Source organism: Colias croceus, chromosome 10 (genome assembly GCF_905220415.1).
Source record: "Colias croceus chromosome 10, ilColCroc2.1".
Classification (NCBI taxonomy): Eukaryota; Metazoa; Arthropoda; class Insecta; order Lepidoptera; family Pieridae; genus Colias; species Colias croceus.
Window position 1 is genome coordinate 4,727,697 of NC_059546.1, and position 26,736 is coordinate 4,754,432.

General features: G+C 31.9%; 2 protein-coding genes across 4 annotated transcripts in view; one reads left to right on the forward strand and one right to left on the reverse strand.

Annotated features, from left to right (window-relative positions):
* LOC123694993 (homeobox protein abdominal-B) overlaps positions 1–26,736 on the reverse strand; it is an 80,916-nt gene that overhangs the window by 40,297 nt on the left and 13,883 nt on the right. For 2 of the 3 annotated variants that reach the window (XM_045640666.1, XM_045640664.1), the window contains exon 1: positions 8,829–9,078. The gene's annotated coding sequence lies outside the window, so the exon portion shown is untranslated. Of the gene's footprint in view, positions 1–8,828; positions 9,079–15,710; positions 15,762–26,736 lie in introns of those variants that run through there. The other variant, XM_045640665.1, reaches the window with a different exon arrangement.
* Positions 19,702–22,703, forward strand: LOC123694994. Its single transcript, XM_045640667.1, has 5 exons — positions 19,702–19,821; positions 21,063–21,182; positions 21,619–21,834; positions 22,071–22,227; positions 22,644–22,703. Exons 1-5 carry the CDS (start codon positions 19,714–19,716, stop codon positions 22,694–22,696), a joined length of 654 nt encoding a protein of 217 aa, XP_045496623.1. The 5' UTR covers positions 19,702–19,713; the 3' UTR covers positions 22,697–22,703.

Below are 26,736 nucleotides of genomic sequence, written 5' to 3' on the forward strand. Positions count from 1 at the left end.
AGATACTAGACATAAATTAACTCTAGACTGCACTAACCGGGGATATTTACAACCACAGCGCAAGATAATCTTTACTAAGTGCACATTTTACTGTCTTCGCGAGACCTCAGACACTACTCCGCTTTATGGTAAGTTAAGCAAATATTAATGGCGGCGGATTTATGGCTGCACTCAATTACTATGCTTTTGTTTTAAATTCATAAATATTGGTAGCTCAGGATAATAACCGTTTTGTTTTATTTGAACGGTTGCACTGGAGTCTGGACACAGATGGATTTATTTCGGAGGATAGCTACTTGAAAGCGACAATTACTACAAAATCTATATTTTACGCTACCGTAATACCTACTTGACTAATAACACCATATGGTATGAATAACTTGAAATAATGAAACATTAAATGATGGAAAGTATCCTTATATTGTTAATATCGAAAGTAAAATTTTAGTTGTAGGTAGGTATGTAGTTTCTAATCAAACTACATCACCTACCTGAGTTGGATTGCAAACCTCGAGGAAGTTGAGAGCTCTCATCCAGAGAAAATAATATCAAAATTACTTTTAGAAAAAGGTTTTACGAAAGCATGACAAGATAAACAAAATTCAGATCTCAGATGAATTTAGACGCTTACCTATGTATCTAAGCGTCTTTGCCTAGATCTTCATTTCTGATCAAACAAAATCAATACATAATCTGTACAGTTTTATAATTTGTCCAAGATAATCGCCGTCATTGCACTAGCAAGTTATTAGTCGATAAAATTTAATTAACAACATATTTGCGGAGGTCAAGACCACGAGCACGACGAAGCGAGAGCACTCGTCCATACTCATGATTGATACGCAATAAACTCAATTTATTACTATACCGCTATAAACGCGATACTGAATGCCTAATCATCTATTAATCGCAATTTAACGCATCGACACTGTCAAATAATACTAAGGAGCGAGCAATAAAAATTTATTGCGTCATGAGGAGCGGTTTCCACTTTCACGCTTTTAAATTGTCTTCCTTGTAGATATTTTCCTTTGAATATACCTAGATAGGTATGCGGTAAACAAAAAATCTTAATGTAGATGTCTATGTATGATAGGTAAACTAAGGTTAAAAAAATAATAAATCAAAGATCAAAATAATTAAAAATAATCGATAAAGTCATATGACAATATAATTTAAAGCATTGTAAGATGCAATAAATTAAGCCAGCTACATAAATTATACATTTTAAAGAGTCGATTATTATTTGCGTAGCATGAAAAATCAATTAAAACACGGAAAATGTAATAAATTCCAATAAGAACCACGAAAGTGACATACAGAACCATTACGGCAGCGATTGTTTCATTGTTTATCGAATAAAATTTATAGTGCTTGCAGGTTTATGAGAGAACTATAGCCGGTCGATGACCTTTAAATCACCTGATTACGCTTTTTTAATGACTTTGCGGCGTATTTATTAATATTTCATTATACCTATATACCTAGGTACCGATAGCTTTTGATTGCTCGATTGGGTACTTTACCGTAACTTTTATAGTAGAGCTCTGAAATTTAATGGTTCTGTTGCGATAATAATATAAGTTTCTCGTTATTTATAAACTTAATCATTGCATTAAATTAATTAAAAATATATTTCTTAAAAAAAAACATGGCTTGAAGGTACGCCTGTTTAAACTAACTTATCGCTATGTCGCTACCGTGGAACTATTAAATAGGAAAACCTCGTCACCAAAGTAACAGCGACGGAATGTGGAAGTGTAACCTAAATACAAGAATAGTCCAAGGAAGACACAATCCGTTCCATTCAAAGGCTCAAGTCTTAGCCCAAACACCGGTTGTTTAGTGATGTTGTAAATCAAATCATCAATTATCGACAAGCGTTTACACTCGTGACGCCGCCATGTAAACAATCCGAACATTAAAACTGCTACCTACATTTAACGAGTATTCAATTTGGGGGAAAATCGATTTTATTCGCTCGATTTCTAATCGATTTATGAATAAAATTGCTCGTAGACGCTACGGCCTACGTATGGTAAACGCAGGCTGAATTTTAGACTAGGAATTGGTTACAGCCGCTGCCACAGTTTAGTTTATAGTTTTGACTTTTCTTTACAGTTATGAAAAAATACTGAACTTCAAAACTCACCAATCCTCTATATCCTGTCGAAGTCTATATATTATTAATTAAACTAAAGGAAACTGAATAACGGAAAATCACTGTTATGTAAAAGGCAATAAACGGCACTTGAGTATCCAATTAAAATAATGTGTGAGAAAGTCCTCACTGCACTGCAGTGTATCGTTTAAAGTCGTCATCTAAACTGAAGTCATGCTAGTCCACAATTGTTACATATTTATGCCGCTAACAAAACACTAACAAATTGATATGTTTATCTACAAAGGACAATAAATTCATTCGTCCCCGGCCCACCCTTTAGTGAGGGGATCCACCCTTCTGATTAAAAAAATTGCAAAATATTACATAAATAATAAAAAAGCCAGTCTTCCCCTGGTTCTTTTGTGATAGATATAATTTTGGCTAACTCATAGTTCCGAGGAAATGGTCTGTAATGCTTAGAAAATTTAAAGGCCATACATTATTCATGACTTGTGTTCAGGCGATGTTTCCTGGCGAAAGGAAAATGGTCCGTATTTTATTAGGTCATTTTTTACCCGCGTCTCTCTAATATTCTAGGTATTCGTATTGTTTACGAATAATACATTTTATTATATTATTTAACACATCTTTAAATGAGATCATTTTTTTATGCAATGTTTATGAGAACAAAAATCTAAGTAAGCTTTTCTATTGAACTCGAGTTATTTAAAGAAGTTTATAATAGAATAAATACTTCCCGCAATATATCTTAATATTCCCTCCGTTTTATGAACCTTTATTATTATTAACAATGCCAATAAAATTCAAATCTTTTATCCCTATTTGTACGTTTTAATTTCGGGTTTGATAGCTTTATGGGAAAAGTTATAATGGTTTGAGTGTGTAACACTTTCGTGAAATAAATAGACTCGAGAGACTTGTAAAATCTAGTAAATGGAAACGATAAATTATACCGTTAGGTACTTTTACGAATAGAAGGTTTAATTAAAACACATCCGTTGTCTGAGAAGTACAGTAATATAATACCTAGGTAGAAGGTATAACTAGACATGGCGTAGAGGGCATTAATTTTTTTTTTTTTTTATTTGTCTGTCAATACGTTTAACGTTATTGCGACTAAAAGTTAAACTTGAAACTTTGATAAATATAAGCTTAATGTACCTACCTATGATAATTATTATTATAAGTAATATCGTTTCTGTTAACAATATTTTCACTTGAAGAGTGAAAAAGTCATATGCATTAATAGAGAACCCTTAGAGAACCTTTCTCAAATGATAGAAAATAAGCATCGAATTACTTATATTTTAATTATAATCGACATGAATAATAATTTAACATATTGTTAACCTACAGCAAAAATACTTCAATACATTATTTTAAAACATTTATATTTTGTGCTCAAAGGTTCAACTATACGAAACGCGGCAGTTGCCTTTCATTAAAGCATTTCGAATGCCCTCCAGCGATTCGAAACACGTTCAGCGTCCACGGATGGCCCTGTCTCTAAATTTAAACAGCATTTTTTCTTCCCAGTTAGTTGGAGCACTAATTCTGTATGTTTACGACTCTGTCCGCCAGATCAACCCGTTCCAGATACCGCTCCCACGCCGCGAATGTCCCTTCGCGAGACGTGGGCGGCGCGAGCGTTGCTTTATATAAAATATGTGTACCTATGTTGCCATATCGTAAAGTTGATAAAAAAAGGCTTTTTGTTTCGAGTTTCGGACGTTCTTATTTCAAAATGTAGAAATGTTTGAGATGTAAATGTTCTCGGTTTAGTATATTATGTATAGCTTACGGCTAAATAAATAATTAAGAATATTATTAAGTCGACTTTGATTATTAAGAAAAAGACATTTTTTAACAAATTGACAGTGCTACTTGATCAAAGAAATTAAAAAAGGTAAAAAGATTCAAGAGATAATGCAAAATAAAAAGCTATGATTTGCAATATTATATTCACGAAAACATATCTATTATAGAGTTCAAACTAACTAGTCCATGTTACAAAGTTATCACATGCTAAAATATAATCTTATAAACAGTGTACAAAGCATAAAACAATTTGATGTATTTTAAACGGGCAGTAAAAATATTACTACAGCAATAGACTTCGGAAGTAATAATCGCAAAAACAAAAGTGTAAGTCAATGAAACTTGAACTGTAGATCATAATCACGCTGTAAATCGGCCACGAGTCTAGCAATCGTACTGGTAAGTTATTCGTTATAAATCCAAACTTTTATGTACCACTAAACTGTTTTATTGGATATTAACACGTGTTGAATGAGTAAAAGACTAAAACATTTGTAGAAAACACCGATCATTAACATATGAGTGTGATGAATTACTATTCAAATAACTCCACATTATAGTTTGGTAGTAAAGAGCATATATCATTTTTATATGTTTATGAATGAAATTATTGTAATTACGTACTCAAGTCGTTATTATTATTTAATAATAGTATAAAATTTATTAACGAGCGAATTGAATTTATGACACAACTCAACGTTTTATTTGGGCAAGTTTATCTTATCTGAATTACAATTAATCTTAGCTATTTTAACAGCTTTATTAAGCATTTTTGGAATTTTTATATCTTAAGCAATTGTAATAATACAAAATTTAGCAAATGCTTTATTTAAACAGTGCCTAAATTGTACATTATTTATATATCCTATTAATATAATTAGTAAGATGCTCTACAATAAAATAAACTGTAACTAAAGTTCAATTTCATGAAAAGACTAAATGATTTTGAAACAATAAATTCTTCAAATTAGGCATAGTCAAATAATTAATTTAATTTAGTCGTTAATAAACATAATAAAAGATTTTATGGTAACATTGTTTGAAATCACAATCAAACAGCGAAATTAGTGTTACTTAACACGGCATCAAATTAACATTAATAACCGGCATAAATCAATTATTCGTTTCAAACATTCATCGACTTTTAAATCGTAATAAAATGTACAAACGGCAGTCAATTTATTTATTGCCTTAAAGTTGTAAAACGATATTATACGCCATTATGACGTGTGTTATTGGCATTTATTTCAACCATTTTACCATCAATGACCGCTTAATATATAAGCAATTGTTTTACGAGACATTTACTACGATCGATTAAAAATTTTTACCTATAGGTACTTACTAATGTTTGAAGCATTGTAAATACTTACTCAGTACATCGCTCTTTACTATGCAATATTTATACGCAATAGGTACATACTTACGGAAGAAACTAAGGAAATAAGCGGATACAAAGTTCACGCATTACAAAACGCCTTAGGTACTTACAGTCATATAAGCAACAATGTGCTCCAATATACCACATGCGACGGACCGTATAAAGTTCTTGATTTATTTATTACTCGCTCGAAATGTCAACAATTGAATGCTTTAAAAGTGAAACGGAAAGGATTGAAAGGGTGTCCGAGCTTTGTGCCTTCCCTGTTATGCAAATCAGTACGCTGAAACCGAAAGTGTTGTTCCCCGCTAACAATAGGGTATCTTGCGTAACCTTTTCATAAATTATCGATACGCATTAGGCAAATTACTGATTCCTTTGTGTACAACGTCTAACCAAAAAAAAAACTCGTTCCAGTGAAACAATAAATACAATTATTACACTAGGCATTCTGATTCATGATCGTCTGATTTGCATAATGTAACCTTTTTCGGTAAAATATTTTGAGTTTTGTGGGAAACGAAAGCCATTTCGTTTTCAAACTGTCTCCAATTTGCATAGCAATGATAGTTTTGAGGCAACAGTGTACCGATGTGGGTGCGTGATTTTCTGCTATGATCAACATTTACGTTGCCATAAGATATACGAGTGTTTTACATATATTTTGTGAGTGCGGTACAGTTTGTACAGATTTGTATTCAAACTTGTTCGTGTTATGCCATAGTTATATTTTACTGTCGCGACTCACGATATAGGGGAAAAGTGGAGTCAATTTGTTTATCGGTTATAGCTAAGCGACGACAGCCGATGACGCGGTATCAGCTCTATGTAAAGCCGATCTACATGTAAGTGTCACCTTTAATGCCCCATTTATAGCTTTTTGGTTGCGTTGAGTTAGTGGCGACAACACTATAACGTAACACGTAAAAAATCAATAAAATATATACAGGGTCTTCGCTTGAAAGATTTTTACGTCATCGTAGCCCACTAACACTCAGTTACATCATAAAAGATAGATCCTTAAGAATAAGAAAATTAAGATATATAATTCTGATAAAGACGTTTATCTGGTTTTCCACTGAGAATGTCAACCGCAATAGGTCGGTCACAAGATGGCGGCGTAACCACACGGAGCGCTCATCAGGGAGATTGTCATAAAATAGAAACAGTCCGGATCACGGGCTGTCCGGACATGATTACTATGAATCATCATAAATCACTCCCGCAGAGACCCGCAGGCTAGCTCTAATTGCGTTGGATCTAAGTAATAAATCAAACAATTCGGGTGCGGGCACATTTTTTGTTATAGCACAATGTCGGCTTTATATCATAAATTTTCTCTGAAATTTTCGAGATTAATGTCGTGGCTTAGCTTTAATTTCAGAATACCTTGTTTTATATAATGTTATCATCCAAGTTCGCATAATACTAAAGTATTAAATAAGTTCTAAATGTTTAGGCATATTATAAACTTAGGTATGTAGGATAGGATAAAAATTGCTTGTGGAAAATTTGCTCTACATCATGCGAGACTTCATTACAATTTTTATGTAATTCATTTAAATCTTCTACATATACTTAATACATATTATCAACTTATACACATTAAACAATATCCTTTGACAGTCTTTTACAATTTACATACCTATTCCGGATTGTATACAACTTGTTAATTAGATAGGTAGGTACATAAAATATATGAAGTTTATATGTAAATCGCAATTTTATTTATGAGGCCAGACATTTATTCTTATCTACGTTGGCCTTTGACAAAGACCAAGTCTACATATTTATAAATATATTAATATTCAATTAGGGCGTATCGAGTAACCTTTTAGGTTAAATTATAGTATCACAGATTTTCATATTGTTTAAATAAAAATCTACATTCGTGTATTTGCAGTTTGCATTAAACAGATTAAAGAATTATTTGAATAGGTACCTAACAAAAACGAATCGCTAGGTTTTATATTATAGAGCCGTTATTCTCAAAAGAGATTGTATTTAGTATCAATCAAGTAAAACAAATTTACTCAGGAAGAAGCAATTTTCGCGCGCCGACCACATCTGATGAATTAATCCATCGTAATTGAGCCTCGCTGAGAAAGCAATAAATGACTATTGACTTTGCCAATAAACCCCTCAATTAATACCTTCTGTACCTAGAATGGACCATCACAGCTTCATTTCCTCTTGTATCTTGTATGTACTTAAGATGTTGTTTATTTTATCCACTCTTATGAAATTGAGTGTTGCTTTCACTTAATATATCTATAATTAATAGTATTTATATACAACCGCTCGTAGAATAATGCTCAACATAATATAATCTCTATCTCAAGTACATGTTGTATTCATGCAAATATTAAACGTTTACTTGTAGCCTTAGGTATTATAAATATTATGTACCATCTAAAAGTAAAATTTCTTTTACATGTTCTTTGTGTGTTGTATATTCATTGTAACAGTATAAAGATCACATTTTCTTTGCCGTTCCTTTGAGACCGTATTTTAGGCGAGCTATTATCTTTCGGTGAAGTCATTCGCCAACAACGCCCTCGAACCATAAATAAGTTTGGCATTTTAAGAACCTAGCCTAGAATTTTACGTGCATTGGCAAATACTTAGGTACCTACAACGCGACAATAAACCCTTCGGATTCCTGAACGTAGTAAACAATTACAATTCGCCTTCGCAAATTAAACTTTAAACCTATTTAATAGCGGTTTAAAATCGCATGTGGGGCAAGAAGCATGTGCTTGCAACCTCGCAGCCAACAATGGCGACTCACGATTCAAAAACAGATTTATGATCGGCCACGATAACGGGCTTGCGATAAAAATTTTGCCGTTTCAAGGAGCACGTATACCTACGTAGTAAGGTAGGTACATAGCAGATCGCACACGACTCCGTTCATACTGACGAGCAAAATTCATGCGAACGTGTAACACGAACCGATTTAGTAGGTAGTGCACTCACGAATTTCAGTCGTGGATATTTAACAATTAATAGCTTTTAGGATATAGTTTATAGTCACGATTGCGTAGCATGCATGATATAGGTATTATAATGCGTAAAACTGGACTGTGATTCTGACTGTGGCACACGGATAATTCTCATGTCAGTTTATTCGTTCCATATACCTAGGTATTTATTCATTATATTATTAATAATGTATGCTATCATGAAAATTATTATTTTAGTTCATCAAACAGCTATATGCGCTTCATCTCATAATATATAATTATTCAAAACTATTGGTATTATTTCATATATTAATAATAGGTTGTTCTTTTTTCTCGTGTTCAACCACTTCAAAAGTAGACATACCTTTGCCTCTTCAACAATAAATTATAATGGAAATTATCATACGAATTCTACAATCTTTATGATATTTTATAATATTCTATTCATGTATTAATTTATATTTGAAAAAACAATTTACAGCTACTTAAAATACTTGTTATGTATAGTACCTATACATAAAACAAAAACTATACTCACATAAAATTTGTAAATCTCCTTAAAGTATAACACAGAACCATACTTGAGTCATAACTAGGTATGTAAAGAGGTTATTAACATGCTCTTACGCTCTTGAAAACCAATGTCTATGGAGCACTGATAAGGGAGCCAATAGCGTCGATTATACAACCGAAAAGTATTTCTATCTTTAGAAATTTTATTTCGAATCGTATTTCGAAGTTATTGTAATGATAATGCCGCCATCTTGAACCGGCGTACGCGCCTGAGCGCCGCGAGCACCGCGAAATTACAGGCGAGCGCGCACCAACGCCTGGCGTATAAAAATAAAATAAACTTAAAACAACGTCATATTGTGCACGTGTGAGTGAGCCGGTATTTATTTATAGGCTAGTAGCTATGTAAATAACGAACATCCAAGCTCAAGCTGCGTTTCTTGTGGTTTGCGAAACGTCTTAATTCGATGTCTCCAACCATTTCGTAGCTATGTAAATTTCTTAAAAACTATCTAGTCGAATCTATTTAAATTCATACAACATTTTTTCACATTTTTCTATTTAAAATATATTTGTGTAATTTGTTTAAATAGTTATTGGGTTAACGATTAATTCCCCTCTTCACTCTACAACTCTACGATTTTCAAACACAAAGTAATTCTTGTTTCGGAAGCTTTTACGATCTACATTTTCTTCAGTTTAACTTGGTCAAATTGTTATTATATTGTAAATAATAAAAAAAGTTTAAGTCCATGTAGGATAGGTATGATTATTCCAGATATGATCATCTTGTGTATATAATACCTCCTATACCTACATATATTTCCACTGAATATTCTAAATGTAATTTTTGTAATCCTCAACCATTTAACAAACGTTATAACCTGCTAGAGTGTTATAAAGGCGAATAATTCATCGTATAATAAGAAAGCTTTGTAAGGCCCAACGCAAACTCACGCTTTACGGGATTAAGGCAAGCGAGATATTGCGATATTTCAGTGAGCGCACGGCCGGTCGACGACCCGCGTTCTGAGCCCAAAGTCGTTCGAGCTTTCAGGGCTGCGTATCCCTTGCAAACTATATACAACACGTATTCTTTGAAGTATGTAGTAAAATAACTTATATAAAATACAGAAATATAATGATACCTAGAGTAAAATAAATATTTTTAGTAAGGTAGGTAGGTACCTACTACCTACAATTTATAAATATGAATATTGTATTAGATATATACTACTAAGTACCTATAGCAGTTTTCAATAAACATTTTTTTATTTTTAATTTTTACGTATAAATTATGAGACCAATGAGAACAGCAAGTACCTTCTTGGCTTTAGTTACCATAAAACTCGTATGACAGGCTACATAAGCACACGACTATATTTTAAATTATGACAACCTGTTTATGGCCCACTAGATAATCCAGTTAGTGTTCCATTCTATTAAATCGAAGGAGCAAAAATCCTGAATAAAAGATTAACGATAGGTACACGTCGTTGTACAGTTTTTGATAGCCCTGACCAACTCGTCCGGTTTTTAATTTTACTCTGCAGCTGACAGACGCCTGTATAAACACACCCTAACCATACAGGAGGTAACGTAGCCAGCTCCGACAGAAATATCGACAAATACCAAATACCGACCACTTTGTTAGTCATAATTATTTTTACGTCTTTATTAAGCTTCTATTTCTGTAGTACCTACTAATTTATTCGTCATTGTTTAAGGAAAATTCATAAAACTTAATGGAATGACACATTTTACAGGTAGATTTCCAAATCATAAATGAAGCCATAAATTTTCTAAATAAATGACAGTTTTAAATTAAAATATTTGAATGGTTTTTATGTCTTCCTCAGCTTCTTAATTTTGGATCAAAAATAAGATACAAAAACTTTTGTTAGCCATTTATTCTGTCATGATAGAGATCGTGATCACGCAGCCATTTTTTCTTGTATTATCTTGTAAGAACGAAATAGTTATTCGTATAAATAAGGGCTCCCCTTCAGAGAAGAGTCATCCCCCGCCCCTTTGAAACAATAAATATGTCAGTGGAAGATATTACAAGACGTTAAGACGTTGGCTCCATCTTCGGGTAAATTATTACTCTGCAACTTTTCTGATGAGTTTCGTGTTGTACTAAATAACTTTTTACTTTTTATTACCTTGTTGGATTAAGCGTAGGTCTGTTTTTATTTTTGTAGGTGGTAAGACGGTACTTATAATTATAAGTTCGTATAGAAAAAGTAAAGTTTTATACTTATTACCTCGATACGATAGGAAGATGAGGTAATAATTTTAGATTTTAGATTTAGGAATCTACTATGAAGTAGTATAAGGATTAATTAAAATTTTCATTTAAACAGTTCTTAATAACTGTCACATTAAGTTTACAATTTAATGTGATAGAGAGAGTTACAGTAAATTGTAGAGCTATTTTAACTTAGGCAGTTAAAAATATTTACTATATTTTTTTGGTTTAATTAAAACACTTTAACCTAATTTCCTGATGTTAATATGTCAAGGAAAAAAATTTATATTTTTTTAAATATTATATATTTATAATACTTTAAGAAAACATACAATTGACGAACGCATGAAAAAGCAAACGTCCCACATTAAACAGCGCTGACAAAACAAAAGCTCTAAAAGACACATTGTAGACATGAACAAAGCAAACAAAATAATTTCCCGCAAAAAAATCAGGAAAAAGCGCGCTGGAGAAAAACAACGACCATAAAAGAAAGAGCAGAGTTGGCGGGAGAATGCGTCGTGCTCGCTCAGCGCCGCCATTGGTCCGTGGGGGCTCCCGCTCCCCACACCGACCCACGCGCCCGACCGGCGACCGTAACTCACTCTTCACTTGTTTTTACGGCAGCCATTTTGTGACGTTCGCTCGCGCGGCGACCCGCGCTAATCCATACACACACATACAAGCAAACCGGTAAAATTTGTCAATGTGTGCGTGGAACGAATGCTTTTTAGACACTTTTTAGAGGTACGTCGTTTGAAGGTTGGTAGCACTGGAATGTTGAATAAATTTTAAATATTTCTGTCTCTACATAGATATTTAACAATTATTTGAATGTTTCATTTTTAATCTGGTCTATGTACTTATTTGTACCGTATTTAGGTAATTGACTCACGAGTTGTGCTAAGTAGAACCTAGAAACTTAACAAAGGTAATCAAATAATGTTGTTTTGCCTATGACTTCTACGATCAACTATTGGTTCTACAAATATAGGTATTATTTATTAAAAATGTTAGTCTAAAATCGATATTAAAATATCGTGGAACACTGGGAGAATTATAAAAATAAAATAAAATTAGCTCTATATTTTAGGTTGGTAGAGAAATTAACATCTTATATTATTATAATATTCTCTATGTATCGTTGAGATATTATATAATATATTATGTATCATTGTTTTAATTATATAAGCTCAGAACAAGAAAACTAATACTAGAAATTTGAAAAATCAATTAATCTCATCTCCTAATTAATTAAGCTCTACCTACAAGAAAATTTATTTCTCTTACTTAAAACTAACGCACACTAATAGTAGAATTCCCATGATAAATTCTTAAAATATTTCTCATAAAATGAAACACTATTGTAGGTATCATTATCAGATTTATTTTTCATTTGGTTCACAACAAAAGTCGCTGATGAGGTAGTGAAATGGTTTTTATAGTGACCGTTTATAGCTGTAAAAGCGAAGTAGGGTTATAAACTAGACGATTGTAGCGATACAACCCTTGTGATAATGGTCTGGCTTCATTTTTGACCTCTACAATCGATTTATAGCATTTATTTTTATTAATTAAGTATACCTAATAAACATTAATCGCTTTTTGATTGACTTATATGACAGATATACTGCTATATTGATGGTAACATTCTTTTAATTAAATTAGTGAGTGCACTTCGCGTCCCACGCTCCCATTTAATTATTACAAGTTAATAAATAGCTTGTTTTTTCCAAGTTCTTATTAATATTTAACAAATTATTTAAATCCTTTCAGCGATTGGAATTATTTTTTTCATCTCAGAACGGCCAAAAGACCACAAAGCATATTATTGTTTATAATATTAACACTTGCACTCTATAGATAACAAAACAGAACAGGCTTTCTTTTACCAAAAATAGTGCTTGCTCCAAATAATGCAAATTACATTATAAACGAACAAAGGTACTTTAAAACCGAAGTATATATCCAAAAAACAATAATGAGTGGAACCAATTCTCGTAAACAAAACGTTAGCTGGTAACATTGTATTCGAATGAGTAATGTTCTAGTGATCACTACAATTAGCATAATAAGGCTAGCGTAAAATTGCGTGTAAAGCTTCAGCGATTCTTGTGCGAACAACTTTTAGTTTCTAATTTAAATAAAAACGGTTTTGAGTGAAGACCAATGGAAACTAAAAGTTGGACAGATTTTTATATACCTAATTACAAGGCAATACGCCAGTTATGAGTTTCACTTTATTAATTGCTAAATTTCAATTAAGTTAACATGACAATTTGTCATTATTAAAATTAAAGAAAAATTTTATAATAGGTATCTACATTAGAAGATCACTCAGTAAAGACTTTTAATATAATTATCTACAGTGTATATTATCACATTATTTAATCAGGAAAACAATCTTACTATACCAAAAGAAAGTAATCTTCATTTTAAAGTAGGTATTTGTTTTGTAGAGTATCTAAATGTAGAGCCATTACAATGCGATCCTATCATTAAATTTAATATCGATTTCACCTGAAAGATTGATGACTTTCTGAGCACCGTTCCCAAAATATAAGCTTGAGGGAAAAGTGGGAACATACGGAAAAGCACCATATGTTGCGATGAGCAAGGCAAAAGATGGAAGGAGTTCAGAAACGATCTGTTGAACGAAATTAAATCTTATTTCCAGGCAGTAAAGATGTATCGATTTATAATTTAGGCACCTTGCTGGTGGATAGGTCCACCTCGAAGGTGACATCCAAACTGTCGATACATTTCACAATTGTCGTAAACTCGAAGACGGAAGGGGAGCGCAATAAAATTATCATTTTATGCCGTTCGACGACTGAAATGACACGGGAATGCTGTAAAACTGATTTATTGGGTACATCCCGGGAGTCACATGCTGAATTTTTGAAGAGGTCTTTGTTTTAGACTGATATGTACGGATCGAGAATAAACAGTTAATAATATTTTTATATAAAATAACTATTATAGTAGGTAAGCTATGGTTGAATTGAGGAATTAAACCAGTGAATCATTATCGTTTCAGCATAGGTATTTAGCTTAAAATCAACCATAGCTTACCTACTATAATTTCATTGTAAAATAACAGCACAATATTAATCAAATAACAATTGCACACAGTATCTACCTATTCCTCAATTTAAATTTAAATATCCTACTTCCCTTCCATAGAAATACTAAATATTTAAGCCAACGCTAAAGAGTCGCTGAATAGCTTTTACGTAGAAAACCTTATTCAATTAAAGTAAAAGACTTATACGATCTTAGCACGTCTATATAATTCAGAATCTAACATACTGAGATTAAATTAGTTCCCGCAGAAACAGATGACGTCACGAATAGGCCACGATTGTCGTTTCGACAATTTGATTAAGACACCACTGGCCAATTTTATTACCCTGTATTTCCTGATTAGGCTCGCCGGTCTTTACCTTGTGGATATCACATAAAAGTGGATTAGATCGAGTCTAAATCTGTACCTTAAATATTTATAAACATGAGCAATCTCATGACGTGATTTTTCAATTTGAGTTATACGTACTGACCTATTCAATGACAAACATTTACACACACATTAACATTTAAATTTTTTTTTGTATAGGTAGGTAGGTAGGTATATAAAAAATCTGGGCAGCAAACATTTATATGTCTAGTTTAATGAATGAATTCGTAAATAAAATTTAATGGTGCTAAACAATAATTACTTTTTCCTTAATTCAAAGCTATTAACCTAAAACGTGTAGTACATACTATCTCATAACAATTTAAAATTAAATAAATGAATTCACAGACATTGACTTCTTCAAACGTTTTTAAATTTGTATGCAAATAAATATACGAGAGCAAATGCCTCAAACGCTAGATCGCGAAAATACGCATTAAAACAAACACTGCAGTAAAAATAAATCTAACTGCCTATAAAAATGCCATAACTATCACTTAACGCTATTGTACATGCGTTTTATCTCCACGGCAAACGAAATGCAGAAGCAACAATGTGTGCGCATCATTCACATGCATATTTGCTCTTATTTAATGCCTCATTTTGGCGCCAGCCCTAGCTCATAATTTCCTTTACCTATTTTAAAAAAGAATAAACTTTTTCGCACTGTCTGAATAAATTCAGGCCGTTCTTTTTACCTACTTACTGATATAAAATGTTTAAGAACATTTCGGTATACAAACTAAAAGCATAAACGAACTTATCATCAAGAATATATAGGATATCTATTTAATTGAACATTGTTGATACCCTTGTCCATAAGAACTCACCATACGAGTAAAAGCATTTACTGATACAAGATACGTATAAAATATTTATCTCACACCAAAGAGCTGCATGATAATAATGTAGAGAGTTTATTAGTCTTGCCGCGACACGTTATCGGCTTCAATTAAATATCATCTTTATTGGGAATCGCTGGAAACGCCCCGCGGTCACTACGATATTTGGTTTTATTTTTCATCTTGTAGGTACCCAACGGACATTATATGTATTTTATTTGACTTTAATCGCATACAATGTTAATCCGTACAAAAATTTTATACCTAGATATTAAACCGGATTTTCATAAAACAAAGATTACAGATTTAGACTCGATCTAATCCACTTTTATGTTAAACTGTCTTTAAAACATTTACCTATATCACCAGGAAATGAATTTGTAGAATGCGCCGCCTATATCCATGAATCTGAAACAAAAAAAAAGATTATCAAAACAAAACCCAACAATAACAGTATTAATAAATCACTACAAGCGAAAAGTCAAAACATTAAACTTTATTAATACTTTCTCAAATAAATCACAGACTAAAAAACTGTTGATACGATTATTTATTTATTCGCTAAGAAAGCATCATGAGCCATAAAAACTGAATGTGAGCGAACCCGCGGCCTCCGTAACAATGAATACGAAAAAAGCATGGAGCAAAACGGAGATCGCTTTTCTTCAATGGTTACTTTATATGCAAATTCTTCGCTATAAAACTTGGAACCCTTCTAGTATTATGTAGAGTGCGCAAGACTTGAATCCGATGTTTTATGTATTTGCGAATCGACGCTATTTTATTGGTATCGAATATCGATTTCGTTTCTTCGTTATCGTGAATTTGGAAGTAATACCTTAGTTATTTATATTATGTTATCTACGTTTTTATGGAATACATTAAGGTACAAGTTCAATCTTGTTAAAAATCATTTTCTTGGAGTTTCCCTTATTTCCTTATAAATTAATTGCTCCTGTATAGTGACTTACGGGTATAATCGCATAAATACGGATTAAATAATAACATCTAAAATGATTTTACGACTGAAGCTTTAATAAAAATCTCTTCAAACATTCCGAAATCGTGTATCATAATATAATAGAGGACGTTTATAATAACATATCTGGCTGCAATCGTAAACAATGTACCCAACTATCCAATTACTCTTCATATCTGTGTTTTGTTATTTGGAGACATTTTCTTCAAGCGAACCGATTGAATCTGTAAATTATTATACTTAATACCTGGGCTCGTTTTTTTCTCGATAATCTTGTAACTAGAAACGCGCTGGCTACACTATAAACTTCATAACTAACGGCCGCGCAGGGCCATATCGTATGTATATTATGAGCTTTTTCGTTTAAGCCCGAACATTCAACTGTAAAGTTAAGATAGCCATAAATAACAATATACTTTACAAATTCTCATCCGTGTTTTGTTTCTCATAGGGTGCATTTTGTTTTAACAATACTCGATAAGTAAAACGAAAAAAATCTAGCCACGATCCGCCTTTTGAATGTTTTACTTAATACCAAGGTGTGTAGATATAAAAAGTCACCTTATTTATACTAAGTAAGTATTTTATGTTCTTAAATTCTCCGGTGGAATGGGTTTGTGTGAACGTACCCACAGAAATGCCTTTTGTAGGTATCTAATTATTCCTAATAATAAAACAAAATTATCCGTAATTTACTCAATACGAACCTTTAAACGTTTTCTTGAAACAATTTACTGCCTCTGCCTTTTCCGTAGGAGTCCGAATTTTCATCATTGATATTTTATTTCATCGATTTCTTTTGGTAGCGTGTACCGATACTTTTAATTGTATATTTTAATAATAATAATTAATAAAATATTGATATTAATGATTCATCTTATAATCGTGAATGACTACTATAAATAATACTGAACTTTTATTGTTATCATAATAAAAGTCCTACGCAGATCTCGTAGCAATCGTAGCGTGGAACTTTAAAAGTAATAAATCAGTAAGTTCGTTCGTTCTCATTATGACAAAGTTGCACGAAACAACTAAATTACCAATTGGCTGCCTGTCTGGATGAATTATAGTAACATAAATTATTACAAGAGAGAGCAGTTAGTACACTAGGTATATATTATAGATATCTAGGTATTTGTCTGCTGAACTGTAAGCCTTATAATATGATATAATTACTATGGTATGAATTAATTATAATGTGGTATTAATAAGGCTTTTTATGTGACATATTTTTTTACAATATTTATATCTTATCCTAAAGGGTATTGACCAGATTCAGAATTATTCGAAAATTTAATGTTAACATGACATCATACGGCATGTTAATGGTATTCATGTTTTCGTAAGATGCATGAATGCATCGATTTCCAGTTTATTTAAAAAAAAATAGAATAAATTCAATTCTCGATATTCATTCATTTGCATTAAAATACTAATCGCAGAAACATTTAAATTTTAAATCAATTTACATCATTTGGAAACAGAATTAGATTTAGGTGTACAAAAATAGAGATGAGATTTTTTTATTTTTCCAATGTTTTATATGGAGCATAGTTATAATATGATTTCGTATAGGTATAGGAGCATTGGTCGTAACGTTCATCATTGAATAGCAGCGACATTTGGCTCGGTTGGGGCCGGGGTGGCACGATCGCATCTACGTTAGCAATTCTTTTGTGCACGCCCCGAATTGCCGACATAAAACTTCCAGACCAGCGCTGCTACGTGACATCTTCAGACTTTTTACTGTCCGCATCACTCGACAAAAGTTCTTATCAGGCACCATGAATTGTGCTCGTTTTTTCTTTGGCTCGAGCGGAATCGTAAAGTACCTTATTAAGGATGTCTTGAACAAATTCAAGAGGGAGCTGAAACTTTCGCAATCAATGTTTTTCAAGACTTGGGGCAAAGTTTTTTTCATCACGCACAGTAATGAAGGCCCCCGCGGTGGGATCTCGTAAAAACACCGTACAACTTAATAAATAAACTTGTATTCGTGAAGATTTATCACGAACCACATATTGCGATTCGTGACCGAGCCTCAGGCATGTTTTTACCGCACACGCGGGTATCGTTACATTAGTAAAAAATAGAGATATATCATAGACACGAACCGCCTCCTATGTGAGAAGTCTTTGTATGTAGTGATTTGACATTTCTTGGTAAAATATACCGCTACGTGAAGAATCTCAGGGCGCGGGAACAGGCGTTCCTTCTCGGAAATGATTTTCAAATAAAGATGTCTGTTCAAAATTTAATCTTGATTCTTTAAAACTAAATCTTTATAAAGTGACGTCTTCATCAATAAATCTAATATCATGTCCAAAAAACGTTTTTTCGTTATATTTTCACAAAATAGCAAAAGCGTATGTTAAATTCGGTTCACGTTCGTGCACAGGTGATGCGAAGTAAAGATACAGGTTGGATCAAGTTTTATTGTTATTTCCACTCTACGAATTGAATTTGAAACAAGCGAGAGGGGTTTCGGGATCGATACTAAACGTTAGTAAGCCCCTAGATGTACGGCTCTTGATTACTAAAGTATCGAGCTATCTGTAGTGAGGGTGGGAAACAAACCTACCCTTTCATTAATCGCTACACATAAAGGGTAGGTATTATATGTTTGGGTATACAATGGCTTAATTTGTTACTGTTGATGTTTTACTTTTTATTTATTGGTGTAAGTTAAATACTCTAAAAATAAAATCTTAATTTATTATTACTACTGACATGAAGCATTTGAAATTTAGCGCCATACCAGTAATAGCTCCATTTTAAGATATTACATGTTCTGTTTTATATCCTTTACTCTTTAAGCATTATAATGTAGCAGCCAAGAGAGAGAATGAAGCATTTAATAATATTTCAGGAAGTTTATGAATTTCCTTTAATTTTAATTTTGTTTTAGAGGCAGCTTCGCGGGTTGGGCTTACTCAGGCGCTATTATGTGAACCATTTTATCTTCAATGTAATCTTGTTAAGAGGGCCTCACCCCCCACCCCTCCACCGAACCCCGCTAACATCCTCCAAAGCAATAACGTTGAAATCCCCGGTTTTCGGGGCTTTGAGTAAGCCACGTTATTTGGATTCCGCGCGAAATTAGTATTTATTTACACCTATTAAAATTATATATAACACTTTCATTGCTGTAATACCTCGATGGAATTATTACATTTGATATAAATATGTCTTAAATACGTAGATAAGTTTTATATCTGCTTTGTTTCTTTTAATATCTGCAATCAATGAAGTCATGAAATCTGTACATTTATGATGCTGTCGAAGTTCTGTCATAAAGACAACTTTTCACAACAATATTGTTCAATCAATGAACATTTATCTTTTGTATATAAATTTGAACAAATCCATATAAATATAATGCCAGGTGGGCTGATAAGTAATTTTAAAATTCCGGAAGTAAACAATTGTTGTGGATGTGTCAACGATATAAAAACTGCTGCAGCGATCATTGCAGTGCTAGGAATTGTTAGTACCTTTCTATATTTCTCATATAAATCCGTTTACATTTTATCTCTAGGTATACTTTAGGAATACATAATTTTTTTCTAAACTAAATGTAATATTAGACCTATAAATTATAATATAACCAAAAATAAACCTCAAGTCCTCAACATCGGAGCTTTTTCAAATGAAGGCCCATTGCGGTTGTTTTTTTTTTGTAATGATAGTTAAATACGGAGCTACAACAGGTTAAATATTTGAAACAATGTCCCCGAATTTTATTGTTTAGAGTTGTAAAATAGGTAGAGGGTAGTGACTTTTCATAACAAACTGCTTTTCTTTTCCAACTAAAATGCGTAGTTTTTGTGAAAATCGAAAATGAAAATAATTTTTTTAAGGTTATTTTTCGCTTCGCTCGCTCGGCTCGTGCGGCAGTTCAAGAGTTAACCTAACACGCTCGTCGCTTCGCTCCTCGCTACCTATTTGAATACTAAAAAAAGTAAAAGTTAATCGTTTTTAAAAACTGAAGCAAAGTGAGATATAAAAATAACATTAAAATGTATCATTTATACTCTATGATAAGCTAGTATATTTGTATTGCTAATCTGTGATCTGCGTCATATTAACTAATCTGTGGCTTGTTGTAAATACAAATTATTGGAACGATTTTTGGCTACCTATATTAAATTGTTAAAATAATATTTTAACAAAAAAAATTGTAATATGTAAATAAAGTAATAGGTACATGAATATATTTAAAAATAATGCGTGTGAGTGGGATATTTAGACATTTTGATACTATAATGGCTTAAGATTTTACTTAAAGTTGCGTTTTTAGTACAAAAATAACCTTGAAAAATATCATTTTCAATTTCGATTTTCACAAAAACTACGCATTTTAGTTGGAAATGAAAAGCAGTTTGTTAAGAAAATCCACTACCAGCTATCGACTAAACAGCAAAAAATAATGAAATTCGGGGACATCGAATCAAATATGCAGCCCTACAACAATTTATACTTCTGTTTGAATTTAAATACCTACATAATTCGTGTCCCATTGTAATCTTAATATATATATAAATCTCGTGTTTGTCCTCAATGGACTCCTAAACCACTTAACCGATTATAATAAAATTCGCACACCATGTGCAGTTCGATCCAACTTGAGAGATAGGATAGTTTAAATGTCAAATCGTTTTAGAGAAAGTGGGCGAAGCCGCGGGTGGTAAGCTAGTAGTATATAAATTATAATGCACATATTTCAGGTGACAAGTCCGCTAGTGTCATGGGCGGTGGTTCGTCACGCATACGTGATCCGAGTGTCCTGTTTCGTGTCAGCAAGCTCTTCGCGACCAGATGTGGTTGATATCAACCTTAGTAATGTAGTGAGTATCCTGTATCACGCTACATTTATGTAAATATTCACTACTAGGATCGGCTTGTCTCAATTCATCCTCTTCGTTCTAAAAGCTCCCAACGGCCTTTCACAGCGAATACGTATAATTGCCGTAGAGACTAAGTATTCAGGAAGTAATCTGTGGTATTGCAGTGATACCTACATTAGACAAATATGTATTAGGTAGTTGTATCTGTGTATTACTAATGGCAGAAGAACGATGTAACATAATATAACCTGGTATCATACCATTAACAATTGTTCTTTAACCCAATGGCTGCAGTATTCAAGGAAAATACTTTGACACAATCCAAATGAAATAGATTAATCAGAATTCATAGACTATATAATTATTGTTATTTGTAACTCATATTCCTCTTGCAGATTTTAAAAATATCACATCTATAAAAATAACAATTTTCCAGCTTAGTTTTGGATTTGGTGCCAATGCTGGTCTCGGGCCATCCTGTTTAATCAAAAACTCAACAAAAGTACTGCGAGCTGATGAAGAAACAGAAAATAAAGATGATATGAAACATTCAGAGTTTGTGAAGACCGTGCGATGCGTCGGGTGGATTGTGCTGATCGCGGACTTTATATTTCTATTGCTGAGCATCAATTTGCTAATAAAGATGGCTACTGTAAGTAATAAGACTATAACAATACAATACACTAAAGGAAAAATTATTATAAATTACTTTAAAAGGTCAAAATGTGTTATCAATGTACCTAATATTAAGTAAATAGGCAAAAGCAAAAATGTAAAATTATCTACCTATATTGTAGGTACCTATAATCTTTATTTTCAAGGATATACAATTGTCTATCGTTAAATTTAAAAGTAAGTTAATTCTACTGTAAAAGCTTTTTGTTTCAGGGAAATGGTCAAATTGCAGCAAGATATTTTATATCATCCGGACTCATTTCAATAATAATGTCTTTTATCTACGGAATGCTCTATGTATCAGCTTGCGTTTATATGGGAGGTTCTTTTCCAGTTTTTGAATTCGTATTCGCGCTAGTTGATTTAATGAGTACGTTTTTTTATAAGATATACCTTAATTAAATCATATTAAGTATGTAGGTACTGATTGCAGTGTTATAACTTAATATTAAAGTACCTTATATATTAAACTCTTGCAGTTAGTTATCTGTGAACAAACCCATACCCATGAAAGCTTAATAAATTGTATCAACATTAAAATTATTAAGAGTTATCCATCTATTTATCATAATTAGGTACTTTTTATTTTATATTTATTATGATTTACAGCGTGGACATTCTGGCTCCATTTTTTAGTAGTAATGCATACTTATTCAAACCCTCGTCGACCAAGATTAACTGCTAGAGAACGGATTCGTAACTATCTACTGTCTCTGTATAAAAAACTACCTTCAATACCTAGGTAGGTATGTGTATATTTTTATTAATGTTTTTGTTGTTTTTCAGTGTGGTCCTACTTTTTAATAGTAGTGTATTCCTACAGACAGAAAGCATCATGAAGGAAAGTGGAAGGAAAGCTATTATACACATGATAAGTAAAACGCTTGAAGGAAAAACAGTGGTGCGCAGTTTTGTAATAAGTCTATTCAGTTCTAGATTTGTAATCGTGTATTTTGTATGAATGTAATAAATGTTTTAATCGTGAAATAAATTTGTTTCCTCTCATATCGTAACACATTTTGGTAACATTAAATAAAAAAGAATCTATGTATGATAAAAATAACTGCGTTAAAAACAACCGACTTCAAAAACGGAAAAGTAAGAAATAAAAAAGATTTGATATTATTAATTACTACATATTATTTTTATGTGCTATTTACTAAAAAGGTTTGATGTCGGTGCATGGGCTTAATACTAAGTGCTTAGTATTTGGCACCGACTTCAAACCTATTTAATAAATAGCACATAAAAATAATATGTAGTAATTAATAATATCAAATCTTTTTTATTTCTTACTTTTCCGTTTTTGAAGTCGGTTGTTTTTAACGCAGTTATTTTTATTTAATACTTTTTAGTGTATTTTTCAACACGAATCAAACGAGCCCAAACTCGATAAAGTTGAGTCAATATATTATTACTGAGTTCCTATGGCCACCTTCCGATTCCATCATCAGATCAGCTCCATGTCATGATAATGTTTCATCGCTATCCAATTTACATTCGTATACAAAATTTCAGCTCAATCGGTTACCGGGAAGTGAATCAAAGTTACTTGCTACATTGAAATTAAGTCATCGAGTATAGACAAAAATGCTCATAAAATAAAAACTACTAGGCCTAGCCGAATAAAATTTTTATGGGACCAATTCGACACCATCCCGCATCGAACAAAAAAAGAATCACGTAAATCGGTTCAGAAACCTCGGAGTAATCGGTGTACATACATAAAAAAAAAAAAAAAAAAAAAAATATATACCGGCCGAATTGATAACCTCCTCCTTTTTTTTGAAGTCGGTTAAAAAGCAATTAGAAGAAACAAGTCTTCTCCGATGCGTTCTTTCTGTATCAATACAAATCATAGGTAGGTATAATAATTATTTTTAATATTTATCTTTGTTTTAAGATGGCTGTTTGTAATTTTTAAAATTTAAATTTCAACTTATTATTTATTTCAAACTACCTTCGTACTTATATTTTTTATTTGTCAAATGCAGTTAAATGTTTACAAAATTTTGCTCCCATCTTTCTCGATAAGCACAGAAGAAATATGTAATACTTATTTATACTGTGCTATAAGTCATATTGAAATTGTCAATTTCAGCTTACTATTCGTACAATAATAATTATTTTGTACATTTATAATATTATGAATCATGAATCAGAGAAAGCTACGGTATTTTAATAATTAATGGGATATTTTTCAAAATGGTTACCGGTAGTCGATAGATTCAGTTATTGTACAAGAAATTTAAAGTGTTCATGTGTTCTAATTACCATAATAGGCATGGTAGGTACATTGTATGCATAAATAAATATTTTCTTGATGATTATGTATATGAAACATCTATTAATTGAGGTTTTCTTCTAGTTTACAAGCATGCATACAGCAGGAGTGCTCTGTAAGCCATTTTGTGAAGAACTCTACACTGTATCAAGTCCAATAAATATATCAGTAACTACATTCAGATGGATTCTATTCGTTTTTGAATTGATACTTATAACGAGCTGTTTTGCATTTTTGCTTGGTATTTTTTTGGTATGATATCAATAAGTTTTTCTGCTAGACTCTACATTTAATCGCATTTTTGTTAAGTTATTAATTCCATTTAAAGTTAATATCTGATATCTCAATCTATGATCTACTTAAAAGTATCAAAATGTGTTTTCAATAAGGACATTCAATGATTTCCAGGATGAACCTCTAACTGCGGATATTCTAATATTAAGTGCAATATTAACATCCGTGATATCCATACCATATTCAATTTTAATGTTAATCCAAGAACAAAATACTGAATGTCCATGGTTTTCTTCACAAATATTTCATCTTGTACTATATTTTATCAGTAAGTATATTTCTAAATGATGCCTTCTGTGTCTACAGAATAAAGTTGAAAATACCTTAATTTATTTTTTCTTACAGTGTGGTGTTACTTTGTAATCGTCATCAACTCTTATAGCGCCGAAATGTAGGCGATAATTTTAAAGTATCATTCAATTAAGAGATAAATAAATATTTAAAAATAAAGTTTTGGTTCTTTTTTTCATTTGTGATACAATTTAAATCCTTTTATTAATCCGTGAGAATAACAAAAAACACCAAGCGTCTGTTTTAAGAAAATTATACTTTATATCGTGATGTTAAAATTCTCAGCAATTAGGAGACCACACAGCAACAGACATGTGTATTTTATTAGTGCTACTTCAGAATCCACTTGTATAGTCTTACTACATGCTTACTATCTACAAAGCTCTTCATTCCTTCAAATATGCGCCTTTACCTATCTATATGCAGATAATAAGACTGTTAGAAATTCACTTTTTGTGTCCCCGCAAATGGAAAGTTATGTCTACGAAAAACTTTTACATAGTTTTAAATTAAACTTTAATTTTTAATGCTATAAGATAGTTAAGAATATGCTTAATTATTATAGTAGGTACAATGGGTTTTTCTTCGAAGGTTTTTCTATATTTTCTTGTTATTATTTATTCTTCTCTTAACGAAGAAAATGATATCAAATGATTTCTTACTAGCCTTTGAGTTTTTACTTTCCTTCTGTCAAATGTCAATAGATAATATCTAACAGTCAAAATACTGTCAATATAACAGAATTTTATATAGAATTGGAAATATACAGAGAATATTTTGGAATACATTTTTATGAGATAGTATTTTGATAATTAATATTATAACTCGCAATAATGGCGATTTTCGAACCCTTACCTTCAACAAATCAATGTTGTTTCTGTTTAAGTTTAAAAATTGGTTCAATACTGATTGCTTTGCATGGAATCGTAAGTTATTAAATCGGTTTCTATAAATAAAATATACATAATTATAAATATTATGATTTTGAATGAGTATACAGTAGCTATAAACAAACAATTATTATTTATAAAATTTTTCTCTACCTATTAAGGCCGTGTACGCGGTCCGTGCGCTGTTTGGCTCAAATATGTGATTTTCCAAACCAGATTGTCCATCAACCACTTATCTTACAAACATATGAATAACTAATAATTTTAGGAAATGTTATTGTCTATATAGTTAGTTAAGAGTTTATTTCAATTAATACAGTATTTGTGAATACCATCAACATAACTGAGCCGATGATTACTTGATTTCACTTTTAGTGTCAATTTCGAAGCTAAAAATATCTGAAATTGCTGACAGATCTAACACACATTTTTTTTTAACTTACTGCAAAAATCCTTATTAAAATAGTTAGTTAAAAGATTTTTTTATTTTGGACTCCTAACTTACGAAATTAAAATCCGAACAATGTGAATTTTTTTAGAAATTATAGTCGACAAAATGATTATTTTCACCAAGATATTTGACTTAGTTGAATATAATTTATACATATTGCAATAAAAGAACGTCTTACTTATAAGATAAAATTTTAAAAATCAACTAAGGTACCTCTATTATTTTTCTACAATTTTTTTTAAAGTACTATAAAACACTGCGCGCGACCCGAATAAAATCAGTCGGCAGCGAGCCTTTCCAGAGAGAGGACATGTTGCTCGGCGCTCTCCTGTGGACGTATGCTGTTCATAGTAAAAGGATAGCGCAAGCCGCGATCTATCGTAATAGATCGCGGAGATTTTGACTTGCGTTAAATTGAATAAGCCCTCTTAATGTTTCCTGATAAATAATCATGAAATCTCTTGAACTGTTAGCGAATGCCGATAGAATTATCTACTATCAGCATTCGCTAACAGTTCAGGAGATTTCATGATTATTTAAAGGTAATTAATTTATTTTGTAAAAGAACTGAGAATTTTCATTAATATAGGTATGTTTATTAATATATTCTTATTTCAGCTTTGCGCAGGCTATTCAGCAGTCCCAATTTTGAGTCCTGTTTGCGGTGAA